The sequence below is a fragment of the Giraffa tippelskirchi genome, chromosome 1, assembly GCF_054371585.1.
Source record: "Giraffa tippelskirchi isolate mGirTip1 chromosome 1, T2T-mGirTip1v1.2.pri, whole genome shotgun sequence".
Classification (NCBI taxonomy): Eukaryota; Metazoa; Chordata; class Mammalia; order Artiodactyla; family Giraffidae; genus Giraffa; species Giraffa tippelskirchi.
The window spans coordinates 92,469,957-92,492,080 of NC_137275.1; the positions used below are offsets into that span (position 1 = coordinate 92,469,957).

The window sequence follows — 22,124 nt, forward strand, 5'->3', positions numbered from 1 at the left end:
TTTTGCCTAAGTCACAGAAAATAAGAAGAGGTTTATTATAGCAAACATCAGAAAGACAGATATCGTCTTTAAGGTGAGCGCTTAGGCAGCCTTCCGAGAATCCCTGAGGGCTGAGAAGCTCTGCTCAAATCAGTCCTCTTCCTCGTGACTCGGTCATGGGCGGGATCTCGTGGGCTGGCTCCCGGCACTCTTCTCCCCAGGTCTGCCTTAGGCACGTACCTCACTGCCTAGCTCTCCTGGAACCATAGGCAGGTGATGCTACTGGTCGCTGTGCTGTTATCTTCCTCCAAGTTATGCTGAATGTGTGATGGTTTCTGCTGAGAGTGATTGAAAATGAGCAGGTTGTAAGGTGCCTGCTAGAGTTGGGTTCCAGCCCTGCTCCTCCTGGCTGTGGGAATCTTGAGCGAGTCTCTTAACCTCTCTCTGCTTCTTCCCTTATCAACAAATAATGTTACTTGTCTCAGTGTTCTGAGGGAGGAAATGAGCTAAGTGCTTAGAACTGTACTAGTGTGTTCAGTGGAAACTGTTTAATAATTGTTAGCTGCTTTTATGTAGTGTAGATCCATCAGCTCTAATCTGGTGATGACTTCTCTTATTTTAGATTCTTTTAGGAATGCTTGAAGATCTGATAGTGAGCTTGGGAGAGTTCAAACAATTCTAAAGATTTTAAGACTAATTGTATGGGTTGTTGAGAGATAATCTTAGTGCTTTCTTGACTCATATTTGGCTATTACAGTAAGTTCATACTCAGAGAGCATTTAAATCTGAGCCTGGCACTTAAAAAAACACTACAGATGTGTGGGGGGTTTTTTTGGGGCACTTTTTTTTCTGTTCTAAGTACTTGAATGTCTCTGTCCTTTCATGTGACCATTACAATAATCATCCCAGCAGAGCTGTCACCTGGGCTCAAGGGTCAGAGGCAGAGCTGAGGCTGGAACTCAGGTCTTTCACTTACTGTTCTGCTGGCTGGAGATTCCTGTGGCTGAGATGACCACAGTTCTACCTGTATGTTTTGGCCTCTGCTGTCTTTTGGGGAGAAGTGTGGCCTCCATGGGCAAGGAGATCTGTGGGTGTCTGGAGTCAACAGTTAGCAGCTTGTCCTCTCTTCAGCTCCAGATTCAGCTGATGATCTCCATCCTCTGCTACCATCTTTCTGCCCATAAGAGACTCAGGCTCCCCTGGCATGACTTCTTTGTTCTCTCCAGCTTTCCCAGAGAGCTTCCTCCCTCTGTGATTGCCACTGTTGACCTTGTGGCCACCTCATGCACTCTGAAGACGGGGTTGCTGTCAGAGTGTCCACCATTCTGCAGAAGCTCTGAGGTGTGCCCCTGCCCTTGTTCTCTCCTTTCTAATTCTTAGAACAAGGATTGATACTGGATGATTGAGGAAGCATCTTAATCGGTTCATTTCAGCAGAATCTAATAGAGGAAAAAACCCTCATCCTAATAACCATTGCCATATTAATCTTCCTAGAGAATAGTTAGGATTTGCAGCTCTCTTCTCTACTCGGAAAGTGTCCATTCTGTCAACGTCCTTCAGAGATTCTTAATATAACAGAGCTGGTTGATGCCACTGATGTGTCCATCTATCCCATCTCCTTTCCAGAATTTGTGGGAGATGGGAGTGGAGGGTCCAGGAAGAGAAGTTATTTTTTCTCTCCATCACCAAACCCAGATGCTTATTAAATTTTTTAAAAATTGTGTATTTAATAGACTCATTTAAAAACAGAGGCACATTCCTTTGGCTTTTTAGAAATACTTTTTTAAATATAAAAATCTAAGTTAAAAAAAGAGGCCAACCAATGTACTTAACAGTTTTAAGTATAAACCAGCTGTGGTGGTGGTTGAACGCTTCAACTGAATGCCTTTTTCTGATTGTTAAAGTAAGTGAACACAACTTGTATTGATGGCAAAGTTCAAGGCATTGCATAACCAGAGATAATCATGAACCCAGACTTGCCAGCTCTGGGAGATGCAACTGATTTATGACTTTTTTCCTTCCTGGATCAAGTCCTGAGAACCCAAGGGCAGGTCTTAATGCAGAGGTGCAGCAGCCTCAGGGGGAGCAGTGACTCAGTGTACTTATTCTGGATGAACACTTCCTTTGGGTATCGAGAAGTCAGAATTTGGTTGTGGCAGAAGGTACATACAACTCAGCAGTTTTCAGAGAGAATGTAATGTTGAAATGCAGCCCTCCTGTGGTGTAAGGGCACATGGAACCCCTCACTGGACCAGTTGCTGCAATTCTCACAAATTGATCACTCAAGTAATAATTCAGAGAAGGGGCTTCAACTCTAGTGGTATGTTTGCAAAAATATAGAAATCCAGCACGCTTCTGCTTGGCATGTTTCCTTGGCCCTGTGACTGGAGTACTCGGGCATTTTGACAAGTGTGCTATTTACTGGGCCTATTTTTATAGCTCTGAAGCATCCTTGTCCAAAAATATTTCCCTCTGGCTAAGCCTGCTTTCCACCAAAGCTAGAGAAGTCATGGAGTTGAGGACATAGCCTTCAAATACATTTTTTTTTCCGTTGCAGACTTCTTGTCTTCGAGGTCTTGTAGTCACTATCATATAAAACTATCATATAAGTCCTCAATGGGTCTTCAATGGGTTGATTCAGATTATTGGCACTCAAGTTAAAGTGCCAGGGAAAGTCCTCCTTATTTATTGAAAATATAAAATACCTATGGGAGATGAAAAAAGATCACTTATTTTTGTGATCTACTCTTCCACTGCCATCTCCTCAGAAAGTTGAGAATGATTCGTTGATTAATTTGAGAAAAATGAGTGTGATTGGTTTCCTTGCATCCAAGACATGTGAAATTCTTCTCTAAGTAAGAACCTTTAATAATGTAATTTTAAAAATCAGGTGTGAATCATCAATATCACTCATCAACAGTGTTGATAAGCTGATACAAACCACCCCCAAACTTCTTAATGTTACAAAGCAACACTGTAAAGCAGTAGGTTTCATGCCTTGACCAGGGGTCATTGTGATGCTGGAACTTTAGCAGAACTACTCAGGCTAATTCTAGACCTATTAGAGTCAACCCTAACAGCACTGTTGCTATCCACAGTCATAGTCCTGTCTTTTGATACACATGTGTGGATGTTTCTCTAGGGTGAAACTGCTGGATTACAAAATACGAATATATTCAACTTCAGTAGATAATGCTGAACAGTTTTCCAAAGTGGTTATATGTCAGTTTAGAGTTCTGCCATCAGGGTATGAAGGTCCTCCTTGCTCTATAGGATTATGTTGTTATTCCTTTAGTCATTCTAGTGGGTTTAGTGATATTTCATTGTATTTTTATTAGAATTTCCTGTTTACTGATGAGGTGAACCCCTTTTCATATGTTTATTGGCCATATATTTCTTATATAATGTCTTATTAGATTTCATTCCTGTTTTACTATTGTATTGTACATTTTCCCCTAATTGATTTGTAGGAAATGTTTATGAATTCTGATTGTGAATTCTTATATGTATTTCAGATATCTTCAATTTCCTGCATTGACTTTAATTTTCTTTGTGGTTACCATAAGGCTAACATATAGTAACTTGTATGTATAACAGTCTGTATTTGATTTAATAACAACTGAAGTTTGATCCTATTCTGAAGCTCAACATTAATAACCCTCCTTGGTTTATGTTTTTGATGTCACATTTCACACTTTTTTATCTTGTGTATCCCTTAACTATTCTATTCCAGTAGAACTATTCAAAACCCTAAAGAATGATACCATCAAGGTGTTGCATTCAGTATGTCAGCAAATCTGGAAGACCTAGCAGTGGCCACAGGACTGGACCTTTTCTTATCCCAATTCCCAAGAAGGGTAGTGCTAAAGAATGTGCTAACCATCGGACAATTGCACTCATCTCTCATGCTAGTAAGATCATGCTTAAAATCTTGCATGCTAGGCTTCAGCATTATGTGAACCAAGAACTTCTACATGTCCATGCTGGATTTAGAAAAGGAAGAGGAACCAGAGGTCAAATTGCCAACATTTGCTAGATCATAGAGAAAGCTAGGGAACTCCAGAAAAACATCTACCTCCGTTTCATCGACTGTGCTAAAGCCTTCGACTGTGTGGATCATAATAAACTGTGGAAAGCTCTTAAAGAGATGGGAATACCAGCCCATCTTATATGTCTCCTGAGAAATCTGTACACAGGTCAAGAAGCAACAATTAGAACACTGTATGGAACAACGGATTGGTTCAAGATTGAGAAAGGATTACAACAGGGCTGTCTGCTGTCAACCTGTTTGTTTAACCTATACGCTGAGCACATCATGAGAAATGCTGAACTGGATGAGTTACAAGCTGGGATCAAGATAGGCAGGAGAAACATCAACAACCTCAGATATGCGGATGATACCACTCTAATGGCTGAAAGCAAAGAGGAACTCAAGAGCCTCTTGATGAGGGTGAAGGAGGAGAGTGAAAGAGCCAGCTTAAAACTAAATATTAAAAAAGCTAAGATCATGGCATCCAGCCTCATTGCTTCATGGCAAGTAGAAGGGGAAAAGGTGGAAGTAGTGACAAATTTCCTCTTCTTGTGCTCTAAAATCATTGCAGATGGTGACTGCTGCCATGAAATCAGAAAACAACTGCTTCTTGGTGGGAAAGTGATGACAAACCTAGACAGTGTGTTGAAAAGCAGACACATTACTCTGCTGACAAAGGTCTGTATAGTCAAGGCTATAGTCTTCCCAGTGGTCACATAGGGTTGTGAGAACTGGACTGTAAAGAAGGCAGAATACCAAAGAATTGATGCCTTCAAACTGTGGTGCTGGAGAAAACTCCTAAGAACCCCTTGGACAGCAAGGAGATCAAACCAGTCAACCTTAAGGGAAATCAACCCTGAATACTCGTTAGAAGGGCTGATGCTGAAGCTCCAGTATTTTGGTCATCTGATGTGAACAGTTGACTCATTGGAAAAGTCCCTGATGCTGGGAAAAATTGAGGGCAGAAGGAGAAGAGGGCATCAGAGGATGAGATGACTGGATGGCATCACCGATGCAATGGACATGAACTTGGGCAAACTGTGGGAGATGGTGAGGGACAGGGAGGCCTGGTGTGCTGCAGTCCATGGGGTCGCACAGAGTTGGATACGACTGGGTGACTGAACAACAACAACAACCCCTTAACTAATTATAGTAATCATAGTTTTTTTTTTTTAACTGCTTTTGTGTCTTTTAACATTCATACTAGCTTTATAAATGATTAATCTACTACCTTTGTTATATATGTTTACCTTCCTAGTGAGATTTATTCTCTCATATATGTTCTTGTTACTAATTAGTGCCCTTTCTTTTCAGCTTGAAGTCCCATTAACATTTCTTGTAATACAGATTAGTAGTGATGAACTCCTTCACTCTGAGCTTTGCCAGGGAGAATATTCTTGGTTGGAAGTTTTTGTTTTTGTTTTCGGAACTTTGAATACATTGTGCCACTCCCTTCTGGCCTACAATGTTTCTGCTGTTGGTCTTATTGGGGATTCCCTTGTGTGTAGCAAGTTGGTTTTTTCCTGATGCTTTTAATATTTTGCAATATTAATCTTTAACTTTTGACATTTTAATTATAGTATGTCTTGATGTGGGTCTCATTTAGTCAGAATCCAGGAGGAGGGGCTTCTCTGGTAGCTCAGCTAGAAAGAAATCCACCTGCAATGCAGGAGACCTTGGTTCGATTCCTGTGTCGGGAAGATTCCCTGGAGAAGGGATAGGCTACCCACTCCAGCATTCTTGGGCTTCCTTGGTGGCTCAGACAGTAAAGAATCTGCCTTCAATGTGGGAGACCTGGGTTCGATTCCTGAGTTGGGAAGATACCCTGGAGTAGGAAACGACAACCCACTCCAGTATTTCTGCCTAGAGAATCCCCGTGGACAGAGGTGCCTGGCAGGCTAGTCTGTGGGGTCACAAAGGTCGGACATGACTGAGGGACTAAGCACTAAGCACAGGAGTAGGGGAGATGGCACTTAAACAGATGCTCGTAACACAGTGTGGTGGGTACAGTGGTAAGGATATGCAGGGGTATTACTAGAACATGGAGGACTCCTTGCTTGGGACCAAGAGGATCTTGGGGGTCGTGATGCTTGGTATCTGGAAGTGATACTTGGGCTTAGTTAATGAGGGGAAGTTGGGGAGAAGGCATGGACAGTACAGAGGCCTGGAGGTGAGAGGTGATAGCAGATGTAGGCACCTACACGCCTTGCAGTGGTCTCTGGCAACAGTGAGCAGTGTGTCTGGAGAGGAGGTGGATCCCTTTCCTGGAGGGCCTTGCATGCCATGTGTAGGAGCTTTTATTTTGTGATCACCAGGAGCCATTGAAAAGCTTAGTTAGTAATCTAGACAGAAGTACCTTTTACAGAATTATGTTTTGGATAGATACGTGATCTTAGGTGAATAATATTTTTGCTTTAGTTGCTGCTGCTTTTCTCAGTAAAATGAAGGTATGTTGGATTAAAGGTTTTTGTGTGTTGTATGAGGTAAAAAAAAAAATATGTAAAGTAAAACTTACTTTAAAAATGTACAGTTCACTGAACAGACATTTCTCCAAAGAAGACATACAGACTGCTAACAAACACATGAAAAGATACTCAACATCACTCATTATCAGAGAAATGCAAATCAAAACCACAATGAGGTACCATCTCACGCCGGTCAGAATGGCTGCTATCCAAAAATCTACAGACAATAAATGCTGGAAAGGGTGTGGGGTAAAGGGAACCCTCTTGCACTGCTGGTGGGAATGCAAACTAGTACAGCCACTATGAAGAACAGTGTAGAGATTCCTCAAAAAACTGGACATAGAACTGCCATATGACCCAGCAATCCCACTGCTGGGCATACACACCGAGGAAACCAGAATTGAAAGAGACATGTGTACCCCAATGTTCATCGCAGCACTGTTTACAATAGCCAGGACATGGAAGCAACCTAGATGCCCATCAGCAGACGAATGGATAAGGAAGCTGTGGTACATATACACAATGGAATATTACTCAGCCATTAAAAAGAATACATTTGAATCAGTTCTAATGAGGTAGATGAAACTGGAGCCTATTATACAGAGTGAAGTAAGTCAGAAAAACACCAATACAATATACTAACGCATATATATGGAATTTAGAAAGATGGTAACGATAACCCTATATGCGAGACAGCAAAAGAGACACAAATGTATAGAACAGTCTATTGGACTCAGTGAGAGAAGGTGAGGGTGGGATGATCTGAGAGAATAGCATTGAAACATGTATATTATCATATGTGAAACAGATTGCCAGTCCAGGTTCGATGCATGAGACGGTGCTCAGGGTTGGTGCACTGGGATGACCCAGAGGGATGGGATGGGGAACACATATACACCCATGGCTGATTCATGTCAATGTATGGCAAAAACCACTACAATATTGTAAAGTAACTAGCCTACAATTAAACAAAAAAAAAATAAAACTACAAATAAATACTAAACACACACATCAGCTTGGAAAAATTTGAAAAATCTGATAATACCAAGTGTTGGTAAGGATATGGAGCAACAGGAAGTTCATATTTCCTGTTGTTGGTGGGACTATATCAATAGATTAGTGTAACTATTTGGGAAATGCTTTGGCATTTGTCTAATAAAACTGAAAATATGCACGTTAAAAAAATGTACAGTTCAGTGACATTTAAGTACATGCCCTTTAAATAATAATTTCCCATCTCTCCTTCCCCTAGCCCCTGGCAGCCATCATTCTACTTTCAGTCTCTATGAATTTGACTGTTCTAGATTATTCGTATGAGAGAAATCACTCAGTATTTGTCCTTTTGTGACTGCTTTATTTCATCTAAAAATCTTAAAGGTTCATCTATGTTGTAGCATGTGCCAGAATTTCTTTCCTTTTTGAGGAATAATATTACATCAGGATATTTTTAATGGAGTCATACTCCGCTGCATGTCTGTAGCACATTTTGTTTGCCCGTTCATCTGTCAGTGGACACTTGGGCTGCTCCCACTTTTTGGTTATTTTGGATGCTGGCATGAACATGGTCTGCAGCTATGTTAGAGTCTTGCTTCTAAGTCTGTGTTAGAGTTCTTTTGGATATATATCCAGAAGTGGAGTTCCTGGATAATATGGTAATTATTTTTAGTATTTTGAGGAACTCTTATAGCATATTCCACAGGGGCTGCATCAGCAGTGTGCAGGAGTTCCAGTTTCTCCATATCTTTGCTAACACTTATTTTATGTTTTTTGTTTTTGTTTCTTTTTTTAAAATAATAGCCATCATAGTCGGAGAAGGCAATGGCACCCCACTCCAGTACTCTTGCATGGAAAATCCCATGGACGGAAGACCCTGGTAGGCTGCAGTCCATAGGGTCACGAAGAGTTGGACACAACTGAGTGACTTCGCTTTTACTTTTCACTTTCATGCATTGGAGAAGGAAATGGCAACCCACTCCAGTGTTCTTGCCTGGAGAATCTCAGGGACGGGGGAGCCTGGTGGGCTGCCGTCTCTGGGGTCGCACAGAGTCGGACACGACTGAAGCGACTTAGCAGCAGCGGCAGCAGCCATCATAGTAGGTCTGACTAGATCAGAGGTTTTTACACTACACTCGGGTGGACTTTAGGGTTAGGAGTTCAGTGCGGTTCCGGTGGTTCCCAAACCCCTCTCCCCTGACCTGTGCTTTATGTATTGCTCTTCTGTATACATTCTTAGGAGGAACAATTTCATGGCTAAAAAGTCTGAAAACTGTTGCACTGATTTTCCTGCTCTAGTAATTGATGATCTTGACTATCTGTAGCTAATAAAGCTGAACAGTAAATACTTTTCTCTCTCTCTGACCTTGCAGTAGTTGAGAAACTAAGGTGCCTCTCACTCTCTCCCTACTGTGATAGAGAATAAAGCTACATTGGAGGGAAACCTGTGTTGTGTGTCTGCAGCCATCCCTGACCTGGCTCACGCATGTCCCTCACAGATGGATGGGCACACACAGGGTCTGTGTGTCTCTTTGCCCATAGCCCCTTTGATAAATGGTATAGGACATATTGACATGCTGGAGGAAATTAAGCATAAATCCAGTTTTGAAAGTACAGAGGTGGTCATATTACACGGCAGTTGCCCTCTAGTTCCCCTTTTGCCAGGCATCTCCACCACCAGTGCCAGAAAATGGTTGTTCTGCCCAAACAAAATAATAGAGATATTTTTGTGGTATTTTTTTTAAATTTGGTATTTGACTAAAGAATCCAGTTAGTCTTTTTTTTTCCTATCCTTTTTTGTGTGTGATTTTTCATAATTCTATTAATAACTTGATTGTGTAAAATTTGTTATAAAGAGTTTCTAGTAGCAAAACCAGTTATGATTTCTTGAGAACTTATTCCCAAGATAATTCACGAATTGAAGCTTTTAAAAACTAGATCTATTATTCATGCATTCTTTTCACAAAGATAAGTGTACCTTTGTGCTAGGCATTGAGGCGGGTGAGAGGTAGTATGTGGTTGCTCTTGAATTGCTCACCATCCAGAGGAGGTAGAAGTATGAACAGCTAACTGTCATGAAGGCACAGATGGCCTGCTTATCATATCTGGGATGTCACCTGATACAGATGAAAGTTTTACTGGGTTAAGTACCTTACCTTAAGATATGACCTTTAGACACTTAAAATATGATGTTATAGATATATAGGATATTTCTTCTTAGGTAAGGAAAAAGGAACATTAAAAAGTATATGTTTAAAGAAAGGCATATGTATGGAACTGCACTACATATATGTATATGAAATTTGCATTTACTGGAAATTTTGGTTGGACTGAAGTTTGGAGTATGACAGAACTACCCTATGTTGGGCTTTGTGGTAACAGCTACTTCAGATTCTGAAGAAATGGATGATGTGGCAGGTCTTTTGAAAAGGTCTCTAGCTATTATTCAGTATTTTGATTTCGTCATCAAAAGCTGGTGTTAGTTAACTTTTCCATGTCTAATTTATCTTTCACATCTGGAATTTATCCTACATCCTCATTGGTTTATGACCTTTATTCTAAAATTTGTGAGATTTTTACAACTTGAAATTGCTTACAACCATTTGTTTTTTATTTCTCTCTTATGTTCATGTCCTGGGGTTTGGGCTACTGTTAACATAACTGAGTGATCATTGGTAGCTGTGACTCTCACCAGCTCCACACTGTTTCCTTTCTGTATTGAGGGTCCTGCAGGAAGGACCTGCTGTATCTGTAAATCAGTAGAGGCACAAAGGAGTGACTACTTGTGCTAGAGGTTGAGAGCGCTTTCACCAAGGGAGAGAGGCCCTCTCTGTTCGATTATGAGTTGGCATCAGTGAGGTAGAGGCACTTCCTGGTGGAGGGAACCTCAGGGCAGGGTTGTGGAGCCAGGAAGCGGCACAAGGAGCAGTGTGATGGGGATGGGGGAGACCACAGGCTTGGGTCACTCTGCTCTCAGCACCTGGTATTGAGCAGTTAGTTATGGGACAAGCACCATGTACAGGTGATGAGTGCCAGGGGACACAAGGGCCAGATCAATGTCTGCCATTAAGAGAGTCAGATCTAAGAGCAGAGACCACATGACGCCATTGACTTTGGTGTAAAGCAGCATAGTAACAGCAGTAAAAATCTAGCTCTAAGGTATTAAAACAAGAAAAAGGACATTCATTTGGAGAGGGTAGCTTTTGAAATGGGCCTTAAGTGATGGATAGAACTTCTTTGGATGTAATTAGGGTGGAGGTAAAGAAAAAAGTCTTGTCCAGCAACTCTTGTGACCCTCAGGATAGTGGTAACATTAATGGAGGTCAAGAGAACTGGTTTTAGGGTCACAAGGTATTGACTGCAGGCTTCCCAGGTGGCTCAGTGGTAACGAACCCACCTGCCAATGTAGGAGATGTAAGAGACACAGGTTCGATCCTTCGGTCGGGAAGATCCTCTGGAGGAGGGCCTGGTAACCCACTTCAGTATTCTTGCCTGGAGAATCCCATGGACGTGGAGCCTGATGGGCTACAGTCCATAAGATCACAGAGTCGGAAATGACCGAAGCAACCTAGCATGCACGCACATGGTACAGACTGTAGCTTAGGACAGAATATGCTGGTTTCACACCTAGCTGGAATTATGAGAATGATTAATGTTCCAGAAAGAAAAGAGTAAAGACAGAGGAGAAGAATCCTGAAGGCAGAACCTTGAAAGATACCTTTGTTTGAGAAGATATAGAGAATTAATATAGCTGAAAGGAACAGATAGAAATAAGAAATAAGAGAATTTCAAAAAAAGAAGGCTTAAGTTGGCAGTGTGTAGGGCCGTGGAAAAGTAGCAAGATGAGGCCAAAGAACAGGCATTGGCTTTAACGCTTAGAAGACCTCTGATGTGTACTTGCATTCAGCGGTGCTGGTGCTCCACATACAGCTGTGTCCCCCAGTGATTAAAGGACTTTTGTAGTGAAGCAAAGGTCAGCTTCAGGTGGCTAAGGAAGTTTGTGGGTGTTCCCCCTGCTTTTTAAACATTCTTTCTAAATGAAGAGCGATCCTAACCTGTTTGTAAAAATGTAGGGACACAGAAAAGAAGACCTGGAAATGAAAACCAGAAAGGGGGCAAGTCGTGAGATCCGAAGATGTAATTTTAAAGGCAAAGTAAAATGGTTTCCTTTAGAGGCAGTACCTGGATCTATTATTAGGCCTTGGACTCTTATAGATGGAAGAAGGGGCCTGCCTAGAATAAAATCATTATGCTGTTGTGATATCCTGGGCACTGTTCTGGGTGCCTAGCATATCACATGTTCTTTAACCCTTAATCCTCTCAGCTGTTCTACTGTGCTAACTCTTTTAATCCTCTCAACATGTATTAACTCTTTTGATCCTCTCAACAATTCTTCTGCTCCAATTTTACATGAGGAGACAGCCTATGAGAGTTAAGGAATTTTTCTGTCTCATAGTTGGTAGACAGGCTCCAGAGTCTGGCTCTAGCCCACTTCAGAGCTGTTTCAGACTGTTCCCCTCCGAACCAGCCATGCCTTTCAGGGTCAACAGCCAGCATGTGAGCTCGGGATACAGGCAGGCCTAGCTTCAAAGCCCCTCACATCCAGACTTTGTGCCTCCCCCAAAGGCTATTATGAAGACCAAATAGGATAATTTATGAGGAGTGAAAGCTCTCTGAAAGCAGGGGATTTGTTTTGTTCATCACCTTATCCCGGGGTCTGGAACAGGCACTACATGGTTGTTGAGTTGAGAGGAGGCAGTAGTAGTGAAGGGAATGAATGCAGAGCTGTGCCCAGCATGCTGCCGTAAGGGTGGTTCCTCTCTACCCCAGGGGAGCTCAGGTGTTGGGGTGGTGGGGCAAGAGTGCTCACCTCAGAGAAGCCAAAGTTTTTGTGTGGCCCTTGGTCATTTGGTGTAAAGCATTTTCTAATAATCTGCATTTTTTCACCCAAACTATTTGAAGGCTTCCCCACTGTCCAGATTGTTTGTCTATCCTAGTACAATTACTTGGCTTCCAAGAAAAACATAGCACTTCTTGTTAAGTTTTTTCTGGCTTTAGCCTTCAAACCAGCGTGTAGCTGAAGCTCTGAGTGAAGATCTAATTACTGGCCATGCTTAAGGTCGCATCTGCTTATTGAGCCAGTCTGGGATGCAGTCATGTAGCTTTCAGGTCTGACATGGATTGCATGGGGACAAGGGACAGGCTGCCTGCATCCTCACTCGATCTCGATGATAGCCCGTTAGACACCTAACAGTAGGGAGGAATACCAACCCCACTTGGAGTAGATGAATAAAATCAGAACATTGGACTCATCCCATGGAAATGTTGTCAGGTATCTGATACATACCAGGCAGTGGGCTACCTCTGGTTTGTTTGTTCATTTACTTATTCAGCAAATATACATTGAGTGCCCACTGAAAGGTTGTTGTTGAGCCACGAAAGATGCTGAGATTCTTGGCCTCTGGAGGAGAAGAATTCTATCCTTTTTTCCGGGGCCAGTGACGAGGCTTGGTCGCTCAGAGCTTTTGTGTAATAAAGCTTTATTAAAGTATACAAGAGACAGAGAAAGCTTCTGACATAGACATCAGAAGGGGGCAGAAAGAGTGCCCCCCTGCTAGTCTTTAGCCAGATATTATATAGCTACTAGCAGTCTGCTAATTGGAGAAAGGAAACATCTCAAAACTCAGAGACTGGCACCAAGCCCCTCACCCGCAACATGCATTTTGACATAACATTGGCACAAGGTGAGTTGTCTGGGGCCATTAGGCAACAGTAAATACATAGTTCATTAACACAGCTTAAGACAAATATTTCCATAGGAAAAACACATTGGTTAGCTCAAGGTTTGAGAAAAGTTAAGTGCAGGTAGAACCACATGTTGTCATGGCAACAAAGAATTTTAAAAGAAACCCCTTTTTAAATTTGTATAGAGAAGGGGAAAAAAATCTAACGTTTGTTTCCTCCTACCGCATAAGAGAGAGAAAAAAAGTCTGACACTTGCAGCCTATTTCCTCTGTTTGGAGACCCCTGGTCTTCCTGCCTATTACCCTCTCACCACCATGGACCAGGCACTGGGTTTGTGAAGATGAACAGGACAGGAAGTTACCCTCAATATGTTGCCAACCTTGTGTCTCTTGGGTATGTCTGCAAAAAAAAAAAATGATTGTAAGGGAAGTTCTTTAGATTGGATTGGGTTGCTGTCTGCAGGTGGGTAGAATGAAAATACTGTTTTCATTGAAATTACTTGAAGTTGTGCTGAAATGGTAGTTTATTGCTATGTAACCAAGAACTTCATCATAAAATGGATAATATTTCAAGAATTTAAATTTATCTTTTTCATCTATATTTTCTCCAGTCTTAATTGTATCCACTTTGGGTGGGGTTTGTTGTTGTTGTAGTTTGTTTGGCCATGCCATGCAGCTTGTGGGATCTTAGTTCCCTGACCAGAGTTTGAACAAAGGCTATGGCAGTGAAATCTGCCCAGAGTCCTAACCGCTGGACTGCCAGGAAATTCCCCACTAGCCATGTCTACTTTGGGTTTAAACTGAAATATCTTTTTCTGCCTATGGAATAGCAATGCCATAAGATTTCCTTCATATTTTATTGAAGCTTTATGAGTAAACCAAGGTAAGGAAAGCTGAAATAGAAAGTGTTTAAAGGGATAACCATTTAGAGTATACAATTATTGCTTTCTCACTAGACCAGAAATACTAGTCTAGGATTTTGAAGATCCCAAAATTGTAGAAAATGTTCAAGGCAATTGAATTAGGGAAAACAGTTAAGCTAAGTTCCTATGAGAGCAGCCTCTGTAAAGACCATTGAGGTGCTATGGGGCTGAGGGACATTTTGCAGAGTGAGGATGTGATCGGTGACACGCTGGGAAGGTCTGTCTACTACCGTTCTGAGACTTGGCCCCTCCTTACACCTCCTGTATATTCTGGTTGATATGAGAAGGTAAACAGACATTTTACACACACAGTAACTTTGACATGGATCATTTGACATGTGCACTTTGCTCTTCTAGAACATTGCCTAGAGGGCTTTGATTTAATAGCTGATTTTGGCTGGTGTCTGCATACTGTATCATCTCCAGTGTGCTCATGCAGACGCAGGATGAAGAAAAGCAATGACTGAATTGCGCAGTCTCCTTATGGGCGGGAGTGGGGGTAGGGGAGCGGGGGGTGTTTATCAGAGGACTTTGGGTAAGTCCTCATTTAGGCTGAAAATACTTCTTGGCCACGGATTTTCTCAGTTGAATTTTAGTGTTCTTGTAAGCCTGTCTTGGTTCACTTGAATTTTTGAGAGTTGCTTCATCTCTTGGTTTGGTTCTGTTTGCAGTTTCTTAAAAAAGTAACCTTAAGGGGATAGCGTTATAGCTTATCTGCAACATAACCAAAGATGCTATGTGACTGTCACAGTCAAACATGATTATAGTAACTCTGCAAATGGCTTTCTAGGGAGATGGCTTGATCCCACCTCCCTCACTGACTCTGCTCCACCTCTCTAAGCTTAATACCTTATTCCTTGAGAAAATGGCGTCTTCCAAGTGTACTCCTCCTTCTGGGTACAGGAGGTGTACCCAGCCTTCTGAGATCTGATTCCTGACAGAGTTCTTCACCATGCGGCTTTTATTTTCTTTGACACCCGACATACGGAGCTTTGTATTGATGAGTGTCCTGCCCCCTCCACCTGTGTTTTCTCAGTGGGATTTTAAAGTTTCAAAACAAAAGGACACTGCTTTAACTTTCTGTTTTTATTTCTTTGACCACTCGCTGTAGCTTCTGAGATCTTAGTTCCCTAACCTGGGATTGAAGATGTGCCTCCTGCAGGGGAAGCACCGAGTCCTAGCCACTGAACCACCAGCGAAGTCCCTCTGCTGTCTTTCTCTGTTGCCTTCAGCTTTTTCTCTTGTTCCAAATGTGCTTGAATTTTCCTCCCCAACTCTCTGAGGGCAAAAAAGGCTGAGTGATGCTGGAAGTGAAGTGAGGGAAAGCTTATTGCGACTGGGCAGGGAGGAATCTGAGGAATCCTGTCTGGCCTATTCAAACGATGAACTAGGTCAGAGGTTAAGAGGAACAAGGTGAAAATCACTTGTGTTATTCCAGAGGGACTGCCACACAGAGGAGCTGAGACAAAAATGGAAGGTCCCCAAGCCAGCACCTCTGCTTGCCCCCTTGCGGACAAAGTACCCCACCGGTGGTCATCACACCTCCCTTCAGCTGTTGCTCCTCAGGGGTGCCTGTCTCTGAGCAGTTCAGTTTCATCATTAGATGCATCTGAAATCTGAGGTTTGTTTCCTTATTTTCTATGTCAGCGTTCCCCACCAAATTCGCCCCACTTCTCCAGATTTGGTGACTTTCTCACCTCTCTCAATGTTAGTTGCTCAGTCCTGTCTGACCGTTTGTGAGCCCATGGACTGTAGTCTGCCAGGCTCCTCTGTCCATGGAATTCTCCAGGCAAGAATATTGGAGTGGGTTGCCATTCCCTTCTCCAGGGGTTCTTCCTGACACAGGGTCTCCCACATTGCAGGCAGGTTCTTTAACATCTGAGCCACCAGGGAAGCCCAGGATCGGCATATAGTCACCATCATGGCTATAATTTATTATAGCGAAAGGATGCAGGACAGAATCAGCAAAGGGGAGAGTCACATGGGGCAAGGTTTGGAGGAAACCAGGGGCCAGCTTCTCGAGTCCTCTCCTGCTGATGCCACACAGGACACGCTTAATTCCTCCAGCAGCAAGTTATGACAGGTCCTGTGAAATGTCTACCAGGGGTGCTCATTAGAGATCCAGAGCCAAGAATTTTTATTGGGGCTGGTCACACAGGCACCCTCTACCTGGCCAGTGCCAAAATTTCCGACTCTCGGAAGGAAAGCTGGTGTGAGTGTAAGTGACATTGTGCAAACAATTTAGGTACATCGAGCATGAACCCTCTCCAAATGTGTTTCCAGACACCAGTTGTGTGACTGTGGGCACATCTCTTAATCTCGTAAGGTTGTTTGGAGAATTGTTGTCATCCATGTTAAGGGTTTAAAGCAGTGCCTGAGAAGAAGTGTGTGTTTAATTACTGTTGGCTTATTTTTATGTTTATGTGGTATTTTGAGTGGAGTAGTGCTCGAGTTCATGTAGAATATGAAACTCTACTGAGTTTTATTTCTTGGTTTTGACTGCGCTGAGCGGCTTGCAGGATCTTAGTTCCCCAACTAGGAACTGAACTCAGGCCCTAGCAGTGAGAGTGCTAAGTCCTAACCACTGGACTGCAGAGAATTCCTATCTACTAATTTTTTTTTTAATTTTATGTTTTCTTGCTTTTTGTTGTTGTTGTTGTTCTAGGTTGCTGCAGCAACTGGCCACACAGTAGTGTTGGTGGACCAAACAGAGGACATCCTGGCAAAATCTAGAAAGGGAATTGAGGAAAGTCTTCGGAAAGTGGCCAAGAAGAAGTTTGCAGAAAACCCCAAGGTGATTTTTTGTCATCAGTATCTTCAAGACCAGTTCTGTGACCACTTCACATTTGTGAGGGGGTTCTGGCCTTTGCTTGCTTTTTAAACGTTTGAATTGAAACGTGAGGCCAATAAAACAGGCCTAACTTTAGGCCAGTATAATAACATAATCACTAAATATTCCACGGGGACTGATAACAGAACAGGAGAAGTAAATAGCCATATTGTTGGTTGTTTTCACCTTTTGGCTATTGTGAATAGTGCCGTAGTGAACATTAGTGTACTGTCTGTTCAAGTCCCTCTTTTCAGTTCTTTCAGGTGTATACCTAGAAGTGCAATCACTGGGTCATATAGCAATCCTAGGTTTAGCTTTTCGGGGAACTGCCAAATTGTCTTCCTCAATGGCGGGACCATTTTACATTCCTACAAGTAATGTAGAGGTTCCAATTTCTCCACATCCTGGCCTACAATTATTATTGTTATTTTTGTAACAGCCATCATAGGAAGTGTGAAGTGGTATCTCATTGTGATTTGGGTATGCATCTTCTTAAAATCTAGTCATCTTTTAAAAATCAGAGGAGCAGGGGAGGAGATCATTTTATTTTCTCCCTAAAGAAATCTGAACAGTATATATCACAGCAGATTAAGATCTCCTTCACATGTCCTCACTGTCCTTAGTGATCATGATAGAGAGGAGCATGTTATGATGAGGGTCTGGTCAGGTGAGATTTGAAGAGGGCCGAGGGGAAGCAAGGACAGAGTGAGTGGACTCCAGATAACTTGCACGTTCACTTGTTTACTCTGCACACTTCTGCCAGTTGTCCCTCTCTGGGCCGAGGCTCTGGGCCCCATCCTGAGGGTAAAAAGGTGGCATCTGTTCTCAAGATGCTTCACTCCTGACTGGTCACTCCTCAGGAGTCTAGTCTCCTGGTGTTTCCCGCTTCTGCCAGGGACATGCTTGAAAAGTCAGCTTCCGCTTGCTGAGTTGACATAAACTGTATTCATCTAGCTCTCCGCTGATAAGGACAGTCGCCACTGGCTACGAGTGGCTGTTGAGCACTTTAACTGTGGCTAGTCCAAACCAAGGTGTGTTGTAAGATAGTCATCAGATTTCAAAGACTGAGTAGAAAAAGAGCACAAGACATCTCTATATTGATTACATGTTGAAGTGATAGTAGCTTAGATATCTTAGGGTTAAATAAAATTAATTTTACCTGTTTTCACGTGTTAAAATGCAGCTGATAGAAATTTAAAATCAGCTATCATCTTGCATAACATTTCTATTGATCAGCTCTGATAGTTTTTTTTAACTTTTTATCTTATATTGGAATATAGCCGATTAACAATGTTGTGATAGTTTCTGGTGGCCAGCAAAGGGACTCAGCCACACATATACATGTATCTACTTTCCCCTAAACTCCCCTCCCCCCCAGGCTGCCACATAACATTGGAACAGCTCTGAGAATTGTTTATTCCTTGGTGATTTTGGATGCCTTTGCTGAACCATTTTGAATCCTTATAGGCAAATTATATCTTGAAGTAAAACGACAGCTAATAAGGGGATCACCTGTTTCTGGCCTGATTGAGATCTGTTTGTGGAAACCCGGAGGTACAAATGAGGAAAAGACAGGCCTGTACGTTCTTCTAGGGCAGAGGCTGTGTCTGGTGTGTGCTCTTGAACCACCAGTGGCTGGCACATGATGGGTGATTATTATTTGATTAACAACTGCTGAGTCAGGCAGCTCTTCCCTGCCTACTACTAGAGGGGAATGGTCAGCACCACCTCTCAGACTCGTGGATGGTGCTGAGATCCACCTTTACCCTTTTCTGGAAGACAGATCACAGGCTTCCAAGAAGCCCATCATGGAACTGTACATGGCTGTCTGTTCACATGGAGCATATAGAACAGGCCAACACTGATGCTGTGAACAAACAGCTTAGTAATCTGAGCAGAGCCAGCTAAGAGCTTGAAAGGTTATGACTGACACACAACAGTGTGCTAACCAGCACTTGGGATTGTTCACAGGCTGATTCTTGCCTTAGGGTCCAGAAGTACGTTGAGATGCCATCTACCCTAAGAAGAGACGTAGAGAGTTTTAGTTCTTGGAATTTCAGAGCACGTTCAGGTTGTCTGGGGTGTTCTGGCCTATCCTCGCCCTCCTGCTTCCTCCCTTCTTTGCAGCACATCAACCATTTTCCAGTGAGCCCAGTGACCGTTCTCTTCTCCTTCCTCCACTGCATTAGGGTGCTGATGAGTTTGTGGCGAAGACCCTGAGGAGCATATCGACCAGCACAGATGCAGCATCTGTGGTCCACAGCACAGACCTGGTGGTGGAGGCCATCGTAGAGAATCTGCAGGTGAAAAACGAGCTGTTCAAGAGGCTGGACAAGTTTGCTGCCGAGTACGTGATCTCTGGGAGACCTTGTTGGTGCTGGGGGCTCCCTTCCTGGCACTTGGGCTTTTCTCTTGGGAAGGAGTCTCCTGACACTAAGACTTCTTTTTATTACTCTACAGCTGTTTCCAGAAGAGCCAACACTGTTTCCTTTGTTCTCCATCCTCCACCCCCAATTTGCTTCCTGAGGTGTGGGCTGCCCTGAATCTGATCCTTGTCCCCAGAGGAGGGTAGAGTTTTTCCCATGTGAATTGGAGGGTCTATCCAGGGACAGGTCTTGGTCTCTTGCAGTGTCTGTGTCATGGCCCCTCCCAGGCCACAGGGTGAAGGCACTCGGTCATGTCCTTAAACGTCTGCTGAGCAACCTCAGAGCAATTTGGTGTGTCCCCTCTTTTGAATGAAACCAACAGAATAATGTATTTGAAGGGAATGCCTTCTGTTTCCATGGTTTTCTAAGATCCTCCTGCTTTGAGCCTTCTGTGCGTTAAGTCAAAACTGTTGGGATCCTTTAAGGAGTACAGAGTTGTTACCCAGCTTCCTGGCAAAGGGTGGGCAAGGAGAGCTAGCCTCGTGCAGGTGAGACAGAGGGCCCCTGGCTCAGGACTGTCTGTGCGGCATCAGCGAGCTACGCACATGTGCAGCTCTAGTTCTGCCTGTGGCTCCTGGTGATGTTGACCCCTGACATATTCCTTCATGCTCATCTTGTGGTGTGCTTGGCCATGCTTCACCCATCTTGATTGGAACTCAAAGTCAGATTAAGATTATATGACAACAGTACTTCTTAGGCGGCCACCAGTGAGCAGTGGCTAAAGAGAGACACTTGCATACTGGCCTGCTGGACTGACAGCCCTTAGAGCGGTGTGGTCTGGTGACTCTGACAAAGAGAAGAGGCCTGTCTTTCTGTCCCGTGGGTGTCACTCAGCTGATCAGCATGCTCACGTATTTTACAGGCTTCCCTGGTAGCTCAGAGGGTAAAGCATCCTCCTGCAATGCAGGAGACCTGGGTGGGGAAGATCCCCTGGAGAAGGAAATGGCAACCCACTCCAGTACCCTTGCCTGGAAAATTCCATGGATGGAGGAGCCTGCTAGGACTACAGTCCATGGGATCGCAAAGAGTCACACATGACTGAGTAACTTCACTTCTCTTAGGGGCTGTAGCGCCATGTGACAGAAACCGGACTGTCTTGGTTAGGGGTGTTGGCTAAAAAGGCTTTTTTTTTTTTTTTTAAGGAGAAGCCCCTTTGCCTCCTTGAAATTGGCCAACTTGGAAGTTATTTGAGAAAGGTCACTGTTCTCACGCCTTAAAAGTGAAGTGCTATTTATGGAGGAGAGTGTTATGCCCCTGTTTTCCTCTAAGAGTTTTATTGTATCTGGCCTTACATTTAGGTCTTTAATCCATTTTTAGTTTATTTTTGCATACAGTGTTCTAATTTTATTCTTTTACATGTAGCTATCCAGTTTTCCCAGCAACACTTACTGAAGAGACTGTCTTTTCTCCACTGTATATTTTTGCCTCCTTTGTCATAGATTAAGTGATCATAGGTGCATAGGTTTATCTGGGCTTTCTGTCCTGTTGTGTTGATCTATAAATCACAACAAGATCTTTTTCGATCCACCTCCTAGAGAAATGAAAATAAAAACAAAAATAAACAAACGGGACCTAATTAAATATAAAACGTTTTGCATTGCAAAGGAAAGCATAAACAAAATGAAAAGACAACCCTCAGAATGAGGAAAAAGTTCTTCCATAAGATGTTATCGTGTCTGACCCTTTGCGACCCCATGGAACGTAGCCCGCCAGGCTCCTCTGTCCATGGGACTTTCCAGGGAAGAATACTGGAGTGAGTTGCCATTTCCTTCTCCAGGGGTTGCCTTTTCCTTTTCCTGATCCAGGGATCAAACCCAGATCTCCTGCATTGCAGGCAGATTCTTCACTGTCTGAGCCATCAGGGAAGCCCTATGAAATGTTGGCTATCCAAAGTATACAGACAACTCATGAGCCCCAAATCAAAAAAACCATTCAACCCAATCAGCAAATGGGCAAAAGATCTAAATAGACGTTTCTCAGAAAAAGATACAGATGGCCAAAAGGCACATGAAAAGCTGCTCAGCATCACTAATTATTAGAGAAATGCAAATTAAAACTACAGTGAGGTATCACTAGTCAGAATGGCCATCATCAAAAAATCTGCACAGTCAGTGCTGGAGAGAATGTGGAGAAAAGGGAACCCTTTTGCACTGTTCCTAGGAATGTAAACAGGTACAGCCACTGTGGAGAACAGTACGCGTGCTCAGTCCCTTCAGTCATGTCCGACTCGTTGCGACCCCATGGACTGTAGCCCACCAGGCTCCTCTGTCCGTGGGATTATCCCAGCAAGCATGCTGGAGTGTGTTGCCATTTCCTCCTCCAGGGGATCATCCCAACCCAGGAATTGAACCCCCATCTCCTGTTTCTCCTGCATTGGCAGGAGGATTCTAGAACAGTTTGGAGGTTCCTTAAATAACTAAAAATAGAGCTACCATATGATCCAGCAATTCCACTCCTGGGCATATATCCAGAGAAAACCATAATTCAAAGATAATGTACCTCAGTGTTCATTGTAGCACTATTTACAATAGCCAGGACATGGAAGCAACCTAAATATCCATTGACAGGGGAAAGGATAAGGAAGATGTGGTACATATATACAGTGGATTACTACCCATGAAATTAGTCAGTTTTTTTCTATCAGTATTTGTAAATTGAAGCATACCAGCTCAGTGGTAAAGAATCTGCCTGCATTGCAGAAGACCTGGGTTTGATCCCTGGGTTGGGAAGATCC

The 22,124-nt window shown here is 43.0% G+C and overlaps 1 protein-coding gene and 1 long non-coding RNA gene across 2 annotated transcripts in view; both read left to right on the top strand.

Moving 5' to 3' along the window:
* The window catches only part of HADH (hydroxyacyl-CoA dehydrogenase), a 45,381-nt gene that overhangs the window by 5,813 nt on the left and 17,444 nt on the right, over nucleotides 1–22,124 (top strand). The window contains exons 2-3 of the mRNA XM_081554527.1: nucleotides 16,800–16,928; nucleotides 19,154–19,311. Of these exons, the coding sequence (XP_081410653.1) occupies nucleotides 16,800–16,928; nucleotides 19,154–19,311 (287 nt within the window). The remainder of the gene's footprint in view (nucleotides 1–16,799; nucleotides 16,929–19,153; nucleotides 19,312–22,124) is intronic.
* Nucleotides 152–15,755, top strand: LOC145531875 (uncharacterized). Its single transcript, XR_014072835.1, has 4 exons — nucleotides 152–252; nucleotides 1,206–1,320; nucleotides 8,272–13,211; nucleotides 15,573–15,755. It is a non-coding gene; the product is annotated as an uncharacterized LOC145531875 (long non-coding RNA).